The sequence below is a fragment of the Heptranchias perlo genome, chromosome 11 (genome assembly GCF_035084215.1).
Source record: "Heptranchias perlo isolate sHepPer1 chromosome 11, sHepPer1.hap1, whole genome shotgun sequence".
NCBI lineage: Eukaryota > Metazoa > Chordata > Chondrichthyes > Hexanchiformes > Hexanchidae > Heptranchias > Heptranchias perlo.
Window position 1 is genome coordinate 30,624,537 of NC_090335.1, and position 14,227 is coordinate 30,638,763.

Below are 14,227 nucleotides of genomic sequence, written 5' to 3' on the forward strand. Positions count from 1 at the left end.
CTCTCTTAAGTATCATCCTGCCGGCTTTAATTGCCGGTGGTTTTTAAGCATTAGTGAGGCGCGCGCAGCCAGACGCGTCAGTGGGGAACCCAGAAGTGTGCGGGTTGGAGCCGGGTTCCGAACCCGCTCGGGATTTCCCCGATTTTCGGAGTCCGAACGCACTTGCGATTTCATTCTAAAATCGGGGCCCATTAGTTACCAAATTTTATTGTTTAAATCTACAAGGTCTGTTATTTCAGGGAGTGAAAAGTTGCTGGGCATGAGCACCAATTTTAACTCTGAGCACAATTGTGGGGAGGGGAAGGGTCGGGTGTGGTGGGGGAGGTAAGAGCGTGAGACTTGGGCCATTTTAACTCCCGAACCTCATTTAAATTTTTCACATCATCTTCCCACCTGAAGCTGGCGGGAATGACGCAGTGGCCGGTGGGCAGAAGCAGGAAATCGTGCAGCAGCCACCCGCTGCCGGGCGACCCAAGGAAACTATCAAAAAGGCTCATGGAATGCTGGCCGTTACATCTTGAGGACTAGAATACAAGACAGTAGAAGTTGTGCTATAGCTATACAAAGCCCTGGTTAGTCCACACCTGCAGTACTGTGTTCAGTTCTGAGCACTGCACCTTAGGAAGGATATTTGGCCTTGGAGGGAGTGCAACGTGGATTTATTAGAATGATACCTGGACTCCAAGGATTAAATTATCAGGAGAGATTACACGAACTAGGGTTATATTCCCTGGAATTTAGAAGATTTGATTTGATCAAAGTTTTCAAGATATTAAGGGAAACTGACAGTGTAGATTGAGAGAAACTATTTCCGCTGGTTGGGGAGTCTAGGACTTGGGGACATAGCTAAAAATTAGAGCCAGGACTTTCAGGGGCTAAATAACCTACTCCTGTTCCTATCCTCACCAAGGTAAGTGACAAGGTGAGGGGTCGAAGCGAGACGATCGTGGACACGGAAAAGCGAAGGGAAGCCTGGGGCAAGGGAGGCCCAAGGATTCCTTGTTGACTGGAGGAGCATTCCTGCTCCTCATGGCCCACAAGGAAAGAGTTTAAAAAAAATGTAAAATGTAATTTACCGGGACGACTTCTTACCATGGATCCAAATCGTGGCAGCATTCCCAGGCGTGGTCGGCACTGTGTGCGATTCGCGGGGCTGGAGGTTAAAATCACTGGGTTCCAAGTGATGGAATCAGACTTGGACTTTTGAATAATTATGAGGCCCTTGCCTGCCTGCAGCAAGAGCCACAAACCCCTCCCAAAACATGGGAATAAAATCACGGCTAGCAAGAATGCAGCGCGAACACGGAGGTATAGGCGCTGCTGCCGTTTTAACTCTCCGTGTGTGCCCCATTCTCCTTGAGCGCCTGGGCGTGGGGGAGGGGGGTGTGGCGGTGGGGTTAAAATCAGGGCTTTGCTTTCTGGTTTTGTTACTTGGTCCTTGGTAATACATCCTTTTTAAACTCTGAATTCATTCAAATAACCTGAACATCATGTTTTTAATGCAAATAGTCTTTGCTATTGGTTGACAATTATGTGTTAATTATTACATTTCTAGCCTTGTTATTCTGGTTAAAATGGTTCCCATTTTTAGATGAATGTGCTCTTATTTTGTGGGATTGTCATTTCTCTCACAAGACAACTGATTTTACAAAATAGGTCACTACCAAAGGAATGGGACATTTTAAAGATGTGTTTTGGCAAGACAAATTTTATTGATGTCAGATAGGAGAGCCATTCGGTTTTTCAAGTTTATAATCTATCAGCCTTACTTGCTGGTATATCAATGAACTGCATTTCATTTTTAATGAATATATAGAATAAGGGTTGTAACTCGGCTGGATTCTTTAAAATGTAGAGAACATAGAAGCTTCAAAGCTTGGTCTGTCATTCTTGTTGGTAGAGAGAGCAGAGTTGGAATAAATTAGAGCAACCCGTGGCCAATGGAAGCCCTGTCATTGCTGGGGGGAAGCGAGTTTAGGGCTGGGTGAAGTGGAAATGGGGCAGACTGGATGGAGCTTTGAAGCCACCATTTCACTTCAATGTCTAAAAATTGAAAAAGCTTCAGTGCTTCAGCACAGCACTGGTGGAATGGTCCCAGTTATCTGTCAAATTTTCATTTGGGATGTGGCTTAAGCCATGGTTTATAGAAGTAAGGGGGTTTTCACAGTACTGTGCTTATAACAGCACATCGTGAACAAGGCAAGTCGATGAGAGCATTATAACTACAAATCCTGATTTAAATAAAATTGGAGTCAAAATGTATATCTTTGTGAAATAAAATTTTAACGTTTATTTATGTGTTAATATTTTGGCATTATGGGGTTTATGATCCCCAATTGTGCCAATGGTTGTTGGAGCATTTCAAAGTAATTGGTCATTTACCTTTCTTCAAAAGATTATAAACACTGTAAAAGGGGTACTGGGATTGGCAAAATAAGATCTGATTTATAATAGGAGTTATACATTTGATTGGTTAGTTATTAATGAGAATGAGCAGCAAACCCAAATCAATATCCTGGAGAGGACCAAATTTGGATGTATTCATTCGTTTAGCCCACAGTGAAAACATTTTGAGTTATGATTTTTCCAGTTTTTAAAATTGAAGCTGCCTCTCTGCCCATGTGCATAGAAGAAAATAAAGGCAAAATGCCTGTTTGCATATATATTTACTGTCCTCCTAACTATTTTGCTTTCCACCACCTTTATATGCATATCTGTACCTTTGTTTTCCAGGGGAGGGAAGGGGAGGCTAAGTATGCATTTTATCCCTGTCAGTCTAATTGATACGACTGATCTCTCTGTCGAGTACTGGATATTCATCTGTGTGCTCTGGTGGTGTAGGGTGAGGGGTAATATGTATTCCATCCTTAATTAAAAACAGAAAATGTTAGAAATACATAGCTGATGAAGAGATAAGACAGATAATCGTGACGGTCATACGCGTTCTAACCTGCCTTTTCTCTTTGCCGTAACCTGCTGTATATTTCCAGCATTTTCTGTTTGTTGTTTTAGATTTCAATCTTCTGTAGTTTTATTTTAATTTATTAGTATTCATTATTTGATCCTTTCCTGACTAGTCAGAGGGCTGAGTATGTATCTTATACCTGACTGATTAGCTTGTACATATCTCCATCACCTGATGGAATAGACAGTGTCCTGAAAGTGTCTACAATTTTATCTAACATTTTCTATTCAAAGTTAAAATAAAGATTTTAAATCTATTTTACTCAAGAATGCTTTTTATTTTAAATTTGCAGATGAAAGAGAAGATGTTCAAAAGAAAACATTCACAAAATGGATAAATGCACAGTTTGCCAAGGTAAGAGGAAATCAGAGTGATTTAGGGATTAGATTGAGGCAAGGACATAAATGTATCTGTGTGCTGAGTCTTTTTTATTAAATCTTGTTGAAGGCTTTGTCAGGGGTTGAACTTTTGGCAGTTGAGGAGCAAAATATATAATTCTCCATTGCATCATCAGCCGATCTGACTGTCATACAGACTTATCTCAACAGGAATTTTATGTGGGTAAGGACGTTTTTAGGACACCTATATGTTCATTTGTGTGCAAAGAAGCCATTATTTGGTTCCATGTCCTTCACTCTTATGATATAGAATCAACTAATTAACAAAGGATTTATCTGTAGGTTTGAAAGATGCAAACATTTAATTTCACAGCCTCCAATCTGGAGAATTTACACTAAAAACTAAGATTATATTCTTAATTCCTCTGCCGTTGCCAGAGTTTTGGCTCTAAAAGCAATTTGTTTTCCCATCAGTTTTATCCTTGCCAAAGTTAAGGATGTCTATGCTGGGTAATGGAACAGCTTATCTCCTTTTATTTTCCAAATTTTTGGCATCAAGCACTCCCAGGAAAGGCAAAGCATAATGAGGTATAGAGTAAAACTCCTTCCACTCTGCCTTAACAGCAATGCTTGACTCACGAGGGGCATCTCTTGCTGCTCATGTGATTTTTTTTTTTCTCCCCCATTCCAAACGCATTGTGGCTTTTGAGTGAGTTTGATTTGCTGCCAAATTATCAATAATTTTGGGCTGTGGAATTGTGCACAGCTGGTTTAGGTTCAGATTATCCTAACTCATTTCACATTGGACTATTACATTTTTGAGACAGAAAGAGATTTCATGCATAAAGCTAGGCTGGATTTGAACCTAAATACCAGAAGAAAAAGGACTCTGTTATACTAGTATGCTGCTCAATTGGTTTTGAGAGCATTTTAATAATTTGTCACAACTAGTGTACATTTTTAGCTCCATGACTTGTTTGGGCTAATGAGTACATTTTAACATCAAGGCTTATAATTGGCAAGTAACAGGAATCTTACTCCTTGGGGGAAATTTATTAATATTTTTTAAATGAATACCATCCTAATAAATTGTGCAGCTAGAGATATAAACCAGCTCAGCAACAGATGATTAAAATAGCATGCTTTGAGCACTATACTTAACTTCATTGCCCACTTAAGGAATTTTCCAATATTGTGGCCAGGCTCCTCTGAAGAATGATGAAAGTTGTCACCTTATTAAAATTCAGTGGGAGTATTAAATTGCCCTTGGTCCTCCCAGAATAGACCCCATTATAATCACATAGTAAAATAAAACAAAGACGTTTTTATTAGTGGTGCTCAGATAGAGTCTGTCTGGGCTGAGTTAAGAAATAAGAGATCTGTTACTATATTGGGAGTACATTGTTAACCATTGAATATTGGAAAAGAAATTAAAAATGAGATTTGTACGCAATTTAGAGAGGTTTGCAGTCGTAATAGAGTTGTAACATTGTAGTACAAAGTAGACTGGGATAAGACAACAGGTCACGGTTAAAATGGGAAGGAGGTTCCAGACTGCATTCAGATCTGTTTCCTCAATGTCCACTGTCCACTGTGGAAAGGCGCAGTGCTAGATGTGATTTTTGGCAATGAAGTAAAGTAAGTAAGTAACCTAAGGACAGAGGACACTTGGGAAATAGTGACCATAGCCTATTTATAATAGATAAAGAGAAAGATGAATCGAATGCAATAAAGGTGTTGGACTGAAAACAAGCTGTGTTGATATGGAAATGAACTATGTTCAGTGGTATGAAAGTGAAAAGATGCTGTATCACACAACAAACCAATGTGAGTTACTAAAAATTAGATGAATAAGATACAGGTGAAATTCATTCCAAGCAGGAGTAAAGAGGGTCTGTTAAAGGCTGGGGTTCCACAGATAAATAGAGAGGTTAGAGCAAAAATGTGACAATGTTAAATGAAGCATATGATTAATATATGGGGATAACGCAAAGAAAACTATAAGAAATACAAAAAGCATTAAAAAAGTGGAGAGAGATTAATTAGGAAGGTTAAATGGGTGTGACAATGGCAGTCACCAGAAAGGGAAACAGCAAGGAATTTTGTAAAGTACATAAGTAAAAGGACAGCCTAAAGAAAGGGTGGGGAGGGTGGGGCAACTTAGAGATGAATTAAGTGGGCAATGAAATTAAAAACTACAGACAAGTATAATGCTCAAAGCATGCTATTTTAATCATCTGTTGCTGAACTGGTTTATATCTCTAGCAGCACAATTTATTAGGATGGTATTCATTTAAAAATATTAATAAATTGAGTGATTGCAGAGGTGCTTGAGTAATTTGCCTCTATTTTTAAAGAGGAAAGTGCAAGTGGGACTTTAGGCATAGTTGAGGAGGATGTGGAACAGCAGTTATTGGAGAGAAATATTCAAAAGGAAACTGTATTTAAAAACTTAATGAGACTAAAAGTTGAAAGTCGTGGGGGTGAAATTTGTTTTGGCCAATAGTGCAAAATGGTCGATAGCGTATCGGCAGCCCGTTTAATACTCTGCCCGATTTTCTTTTCCAATGGGCTGCTGATGTGCTATCGCCTGTTTTGTGCTACCGTCCAAAACAAATTTCATCCCTATTATGTCCCGATGGTATGCATCCTAGAAATTTGGATACACCAATTGTGCCAAAAGAGTGGAGAGTGGAAAATGTTGCATTTCTGTTCAATAAAAGGGAAAAGGATCAGTCAGGAAATTATAGGCCAGTTTATCTAACTTCAGTTGTGGGTAAATATCTGCAACCCATATATAGGAAGAAATCAGTAAATACTTAAAAAGGATTGGACTAATTAGGGCCAGGTAGCCCAGATTTGTAAAGGGTGAGTTCTGGTTGACTAACAATTTAATTTGATTAAATCAGAACATACAGATACAGGTGGTGGATGTTGTGTATATATGGATTTTCAGAAGGCTTTTGATAAGTTATCACACAAAAGATGTGTTACAAAAATTGAAGAACATAGTGTTAAAGGAATAAAACAGAAAATGCTGGAAATACTCAGTGTCAGGCAGCATCTGTGGGGAAAGAAACAGAGTTAATGTTTCAGGTTGAAGACCTTTTGTCAGAACTGCAGAGAAATGTGAAGTCGTATATCTTGGGGAGAGAAAGACCATTTTGGGGAGAAAACAGAACAGTGAAAGGATTATGCCAGTGTCTGACACAGGTTGAGAGAGGAACTGCAGAATCAAAAGCAAAATACTCGGAAGCTGGAAATCGAAAATAAAAACAGAAAATGCTGGAGAAGCTCAGCAAGTTGGGCAGCATCTGTGGAGAAAGAAACAGAGTTAACGTTTCAGGTTGAAGACCTTTCGTCAGAACTGGAAGATGTTAAAAGAGTTAAAGTTTTTGAATAAGTGCAGAGCCAAGGAAAGTGGGGGGTGGGGGGACGTAAGAATGAACTGTGGAACTGCTTGAAGGACAAAAATGTGACAATTTTAAGAATATTTTCCTTTTTGAAGTTGGGATTGTTAGTGAAGCTTGATTTAAATTGAATACCAAAATAACAAAGCTAATTTAATGTGATGATAACTCAGACTTTCTCAATATTTCACTGAGATTAAAATACAGTATTATTGGGGTTACCTGGTGTAGATAACTTAAGCTGTACTTTAAAAAATTGACATCTTTGTGGTTCTTTAGGATCCCAGCAGAGCAAAAGTATAGAGAGGCGATAACACAACAAACTCCAAGGTGATAACAAAGCACTCTATAGAAATACTGAAAACATGCTTCAGGTGCCTTTAGGTTTGGTGGGCTTTGTAATGCAGTCCTGTCCATGTGTCCAGGATAGTGGTTGTGTGCTGCATGCCCTAAAACTTTGCTCTGGACAAAGGTATCTTCGTGCAGGATCCAGCAGTGTAATATAACGGAAGACAACAGGGTGTAGAAATTGATCATCAGCAGCAAGAGCAACAGGCTGCCAAGGACCAGAGTCTTTTGCAACAGCCTCAATTATGGACACCTTCTCCTAAAACCCAGCTCACGCAACTGCACAAACATTGCCTTGAACATTGCCTCCTGCCTCTCTCCAGGAATTCACCATGACCACAATCTTCTGCATTTACATTCAAACATTCCTCATATCTTCTAAAGAGTATGTAAAAGTGCTTAAACTTCAACTTCAGCTAAAATCAAGAATTTATTCATTGCTCTTTCTACCTGTTCATAATACAGTTTTTTGCAACACTGTATTTCATTTAGGCTCTTCTAACTGTTCCTAATCTGACACTCCTCCTAAGTGCTACCTGAGTGGCTGGAGCATGTGAGTCTGCTTTTTGTCTGTACGAGCCTCTTGGGACTGTGTAGCCTTCCTCAACACTTGCCCACGTCCCGAGAAGGACCAGCTGCAGGCAACATCTCCAGTGCTGTTGTCTGGCCAGGTTGGCCCTGCTCTCTTACAGCCACATACGCAAGCATCTGAGAGGGCTGGCTAGAGGACTAGGTATGACCTGCTATCTTGAGATGTCAGGTTCATTTGAGCACCTTACTGCCCAGGCTACTGATCTGTGGGGAAGTAGACCCAATGGTCTTCTGTGTTAATTGATCTGGCAGACTAATTTTCAGCAGTGGGAAGATTGACATGTTTTCAAAGTTTGAGATTGGGCTAAGAGATGTAGAAAGAGACGGATGGGCTTGTAAGATTTTTTTTCCTTAATTTTTCTCGCTTCCTCCCCTCTACTGAAGGTGTGATGTGGAGATGCCGGTGATGGACTGGGGTTGACAATTGTAAACAATTTTACAACACCAAGTTATAGTCCAACGATTTTATTTGAAATTTATAAGCTTTCGGAGGCTTCCTCCTTCCTCAGGTAAATGTCAGGAACTCCTCGAAGCCTACGCATTTATAAATCACAGAACAATACATGGTGATTACAGACAGTTTTTGCAACTGCCCGTTGCCAAAGCAATCACCGTGTTCAGACAGAGAGGTGTTACCTACAGAACCCCCGAATATACATTCAACAAAAAAAACAAACAAACAGGAAAAAAAAACAGAGAGAGGCAGAAACATCCGGAAGGCAGAGAAAGCCAGCAAATGACCTGTTATATTAAAAACAGATAGCTTTTGTTCGCTGGTGGGCTTACGTGTAGCGTGACATGAACCCAAGATCCCGGTTGAGGCCGTCCTCATGGATGCGGAACCTGGCTATCAATTTCTGCTCGACGATTTTGCGTTATCGTGTGTCTCGAAGGCCGCCTTGGAGTACGCTTACCCGAAGGTCGGTGGCTGAAAGTCCCTGACATGTCTACTGAAGGTGTTAGTTCATGCTGGAGTCCACTTCAATGGTCACTAGCCACGCTCAGGTACCTGACCTAAATAGCCATTATCCTTGTGTGATCCCGGGCAGTGAGTGTTGGCACACCAAATCAGTCGTAAAGAACCCAATCTTGTGCCCGTGCATGCATGCACAAACACACACGAGCACACGCACGCCTGCCGTCCCTTAACTCGCACATTTACACTTACACGCCGAGACTTGCAGTTTCTAGCAGGGTTCACTGGATGGCAATTGGGAATGGACAGGTTGGCTTTTTTCCCCTTCTTTGCCAATGGATACTGGAGCCGATTGTAATGTACCTACTGTAGACCCAGCTGCGGCCACACTAGATTAAACCAAGGATCTTCCTGCTCTGTCTGGCTAAGCTCATCATTGTGTCGTGCATTTATCAGCAGAGCCATTAAGAAGCAGTAAAGCTGTGTTAAGATGTAAATAAAGCTATTCCACTCAATCATTCTTGTAATTGAACATTGTATTGATTTCTGTTTCTATTTCATTATTGAGTTTACACTAAATTGTCTGTCATAAAATGTTGCACCTGTCTTGGTTCCTTGGACAGTTCTGCTTCTTGCTGTCTGGCTGAATAACCTTCAGTTTATTCTGCTTTTGTCTGTTCCAGACTAGTTGGGGGTAATTTTAACCCCCAAGGACGGGTGAGTTGGAGCTGGAAAGGAAGGTAAAAGTTGTAAAAATGTAAAAACCCAATTCCGACTCGCCTCCAACCCGCCCACTCCCACTCTCAGGAGGTGGGTCGGTCAGTAAAATCTTTTAAGGAGGCTGCATGCCTCCATTTTAATAGCTTTTTTATTTTTAACTCCTGGAGGCCAGGATTCCCGTGCCTTCTGATTCTTGCCAGGTGAGAGGAGGTGAGAAGGGTCTTTATTGCACTGCTTGTGGGCCAGGAGGAGCAGGGATGTTTCCACTAGGCCCAGCAAGCGTACCTGCTTTGATCGGACACACGTGATTGGCCAACTGGCTCCCCTGATCTATGCACGCCTCCCTTCCCCCACCCAATGACTGACCACCCCAACCCCCACCCCCCCCATGTCCGTCCCCAAGCCCCCAGATGTCAGACTTATTTGGCATTTGCTCTCCGGCTGCTTTCCAGTCTGACAGGCAGCCAGCCTGAAAATCTGGCTGGCCATCGTGCGGGAAACCTTCTGAAAAAATTTGAAAGACGTCCTGATGTCAAAATCGACAGGACATCCGGGAAACCCATACTTCCGGGTTTCCCATCCGGAAATTCTCTCTCCTCTTTTCCCCCCCACCCCAGCCCTCCACGGCGCAAAGTGAAAATCCAGGCCCTCGTGTCAGTTAATAAACTGAAGACCTAAAACACATTTTAATGTGTAACATATTACTAAAGCTAGATCACCAGCCTTCAATCCTATAAACTCCATTAAATATTTGAGGTATAACTGACTTGTTTGTAAGATAATTAGTTAATTATATAATGTTCTCTCATATATAAAACATGTAATCTTTCATTTCAACTGTTGAGCACGCCAAGGCCCAGGTCCTGTCAAACCTTTGTGTGTTTGTGCAGAGCAGTGAATGAACTGACGGTACAAACACCCAGTGGATCGTTTAGTGTAATGGAACCAATCCTTTTCATGATGAGGGTCACCATTTTGAGTTCTTGTTTATCTTTTGGAAAATGTGTGCCTCCTATCAGATGAAAGTAAAATAACCTCATTCCTATTTGAGATTTACACTCTTGGTTTTCATACCATCCACACAGATTTTGAATTCTGTGTTGCATCTTTGGGTATAATGGAATATTAATGCAGAGCTTTCACTTGGGAGAGTCAATGGATTGGACAGAGTCCCTGTTAATTTAAATTGTAGAAGGTTTGTGGAAAAAGTGCTTTTAATAGGCAGGATTACCTTTTCTTCTTCTATGCCTTCTTATGTTCATTCTATGTATAACAGGTGAGTGTGAGCTTGAAGCATTCAGGTGATGTCATCAACCATTTGCATCATTTCACCCAGAGACTTTACAGCAGTTTTGTAAAATCTGTGCAAGTGTCTGATATGTTTTCATGCATCAAAGATTGATATAATTGAGTTTTTGGAAGGTGCTGAGCATAGGCAAGCTGCCTTCTCATGAAGTGACAGAAAACAGAACACGGCTTTGTTCTGGGGTTGCTCTTGCATACTACCTGGCACTTGGTTTAAGAGCAGCTCTGGAAAAGGCCTAGGAACAGGTTGCCTGTCTACCATGTTGGTGGCAGGAGTTATCTGGAGGGAAGAGCAAGAAAAAATTAAAAGGCAGCATTCTCTGAAAAAAATGCAAGAGTGGCAAAGTGGCCTACATGAAAATGGCAAACCCTATACACTTGGTATATTTATGTCTGTACTGTAGCATCTGGATATAGGAAGTGATGATGATGCCATGTTTTCTTTAGTATGTCAGGAGGCAGGTGCACTTGATTAGAATTATGGTAGACACTGAAACATAGAATGATCATCTTTATTTGAAATGGAAGTATGATGGCACAGAATTTGTAGGTGACCTGATAGATAATGAATACCAAAACTGGAAATTATTTTTTCTTCTTTCCTTTGTGTATTACTGTAGACACTGTTATGTATTAAAAAATTCTGTTTTGTGCAGCCTGATGTCAATCAGGTCAGAGAAAAGGAAGCACCATTATTTGGATTAAATTTCAATATTTTATGTGGCATGTCAATTTGATCATTTTGTGTGCAGTGAAACTAAAAGTTAAAGACAAAATAAATAATGTTACCGAAAGCACAAACCTTTTGAGAGTTGCTTATCAAACGAGGCCATTTCAAGTCTCAGTTTAGCCAGGGTGCTAATTTAATCTGTTTAAAGTGGGAGGGAATGAAGACCCCAGCCAACTTCAAAGAATATTTTAAATCTGCCCAGGTCGGACCCTATTGGCCCTTGTGCCTTTAAAGGCTGTATGAGTCCTGATGTTTAATATATGGCATCGATAAGGTATGAACGGTAGAGTAGACCCTTTTGTGTGGCTCTCGCTGTGATGTAGCATTTTTAACAGTAATTGAAGTTGAAACCATGCTTCCAGGGAGTGTGATTTAATTGAAGCCTTATCCTACAGTCTAATGCTCATTGCCATTTCATGTCTTCAGATATAATGTAAGGTGTTAAATCCTTGGCAGTTTGGAAGATTTTAAAATTATGAGAAAACCACATACAGTTGTCATAAGACTGATCTCTGTGTATAGGGAAGGATGCATTTGGTGGTTGTGGGACACCTGACTAAGACAAATCCATGCGAGAAAGGCTGAAGGCTGTGTTAAATCTAGTCATATTTCTAACTGCCTAATTAGGCACTGTGGAAGGAGTCCAAGCTGTCCAAATTAGACAACCTGTCAGCATAATAAAAATGAAGGCTGGTCCAGTATTGATGTTCTTTCACTTGATGTCATCAGCACATTTAGTAAATCCTATTAAGCTTACAAAGCAGGCTAAAGACATCTAGGGGTATATTTTACTCTCTCTGCTATTTGTACATGTCTATTTTTTTGCTAAAAATAATGAACAAGAAACATATTCTGTAGAGGCAAAACACCATTACCTGCTCTCTAATTATGACTCTTTGAAAATTGGTCACGGGAGTCAGTATGAACTACTTTCAGAGACTTAGATGTACGGCAGTTGTGGGAATAATGGAAATTACTTGAAAAGTATGGGATCTGTGGCACAAGTCTTGTGCTGTCTCGGGGTGCCCTGTGTTCATCCATTTCAATGAGCAGATGTGCTGAAGTGATATTGTGCAGAGTTATGGAGCAGACATCTTGAAAGGGGGAGCTGATTGTTCCGTGTCAATGTTTTATGCCCACTCCATTTGAGATGCATGTATTGATTTTTTTTAAAAAATTGTTCTTGTGAAGTGGGTGATGCTGGCAAGGTTGTATTTATTGACCTAGTTGCTCTGAGAAGGTAGTGGGATTTTCTCTTTGAACAGCTACTGTCCTTCTGGTGATGATGCTCCCACAATGGTGTTAAGTAAAGAATTCTGCACTCGCATGCTGGGCTTCACCATTGATGTTCAGTGAGCCTCTACCTCCTGCTGTAAGCCTGATTGTCCACCAGCATTCTTGACTCGAAGTGGTAGGGTTTTGTTCTGATCCTTTGATTGTGGGACTGCTTAGCTCTGTCTAGCTGCTGAATTTGTTGTTTGTTTTACTGTGTGTAATAGCTTCACTAGGTTCGTACCTGATTCTAAGTTATGCCTGGTGCTGTTTCAGGCACGCCTTCTTGCACTCCACAATGAACCAGGGGTGATCTCCTGGCTTGATGGCATGTGCCTAGAAATATAGTAGAAAAAAAGCAAGAAACGACACCACTTATTGCGCCCGCCCCCTGAACTGATGAATTAGTACTCCTCCATATTGAACATCGCTTGAAGGCAGCTCTAAGAAAAGCAAGGGCACAGAATGTCTTCAGGTGGGGAAATTCAATATCCACCAAGAGTGATACAGTAACCACCACTGACCGAAACTTGAAGGACACAGATGCCAGACTGGATCTGCATCAGGTGGTGATGGAACCAACATGACGGAGTAACCTACTTGATCTTGTCCTCAGCCCTATCTGTTGCAGACATGCCTGTCCCCAGTCGCACTGGCAGAAGGAATCACCGCATCATGACAGCTCTAAACCTGGTCTTAGTGAAGTGTACGATTTTCCTGTTTGTCCAGCAACATGTTTCCTATATTAAATATAAGATTCTGGGTAAATATGGGAGTGCTGATTCCTTCGTAGGTCAGTGTTTCTTATGTTATGATTTTGCTAAAACTTTTTATTTTTATATGAAATTTCACTCAGACCCAAATCTCTTGCTGGGCATTTTCCCAGGCAAGGATGGGAATCAGCAATTGTATATTGACAGTTGTGTTTGATTGAAACTTTACCCTCATTCAGGAAATAAAAGTTAAGAAAATAACAAGACTGCCATTGACCCCTTTTGCATAATATTAACTATCCTGTCTGCTTCACCTGTGGCAAGAGCTAAACTAAGAATGGAAATTAGATACATTCCTCCAGACAAATGGCAAATAAACCTGAACAAAGCTTAGCCATCGATCTTGCCCTTCTGTTTATTTTAGTCTGAATCATGATGTTGTTCCCCAAATAAAACATGAAAAAAAAATGTGCATTTATATAGCACCTTCAAGTGCTTCACATTTAATGAATTACTTAGTGCAATGAACTGTTCTTGAAGGGATTTGAAACGTAGAAAACATCTGGCATGAGGCAGCGAAAGAAATACTAACTGCAATTGCTATCTAAACCGACTGGGATGAGATGTTATTTTATGTACCTTGGTACATTTCCACTCTGGTGGGTATACGTTCTAAGGAGGGGCATGTTATAAACAATATTTGTAGAAGTTTTTTTTTTGCTTTTACAGCTCTAAATGTTGTGTTGAAGTGCATAATATCTAACAGTAGAACTAACTTCTCTAATTCTGAGCATGGTAAAAGAAAATGATTAAAATACAGTTAAAACCAGCCAGTTCTTTGTGAGAGTTGTGTAGTTGAAAATACAGTACCTGCCAAGAAGGAACCTGAATTCTCAGCTCATTATTACTTTGTAATTTA

General features: G+C 40.5%; 1 protein-coding gene across 13 annotated transcripts in view; it reads left to right on the forward strand.

The window, feature by feature from the left end:
• The window catches only part of dmd (dystrophin), a 1,591,310-nt gene that overhangs the window by 354,714 nt on the left and 1,222,369 nt on the right, over positions 1-14,227 (forward strand). For all 13 annotated transcript variants that reach the window (XM_067992781.1, XM_067992785.1, XM_067992782.1 and 10 more), the window contains exon 2: positions 3,258-3,319. In XM_067992781.1, coding sequence (XP_067848882.1) covers positions 3,258-3,319 — 62 coding nt within the window. The remainder of the gene's footprint in view (positions 1-3,257; positions 3,320-14,227) is intronic.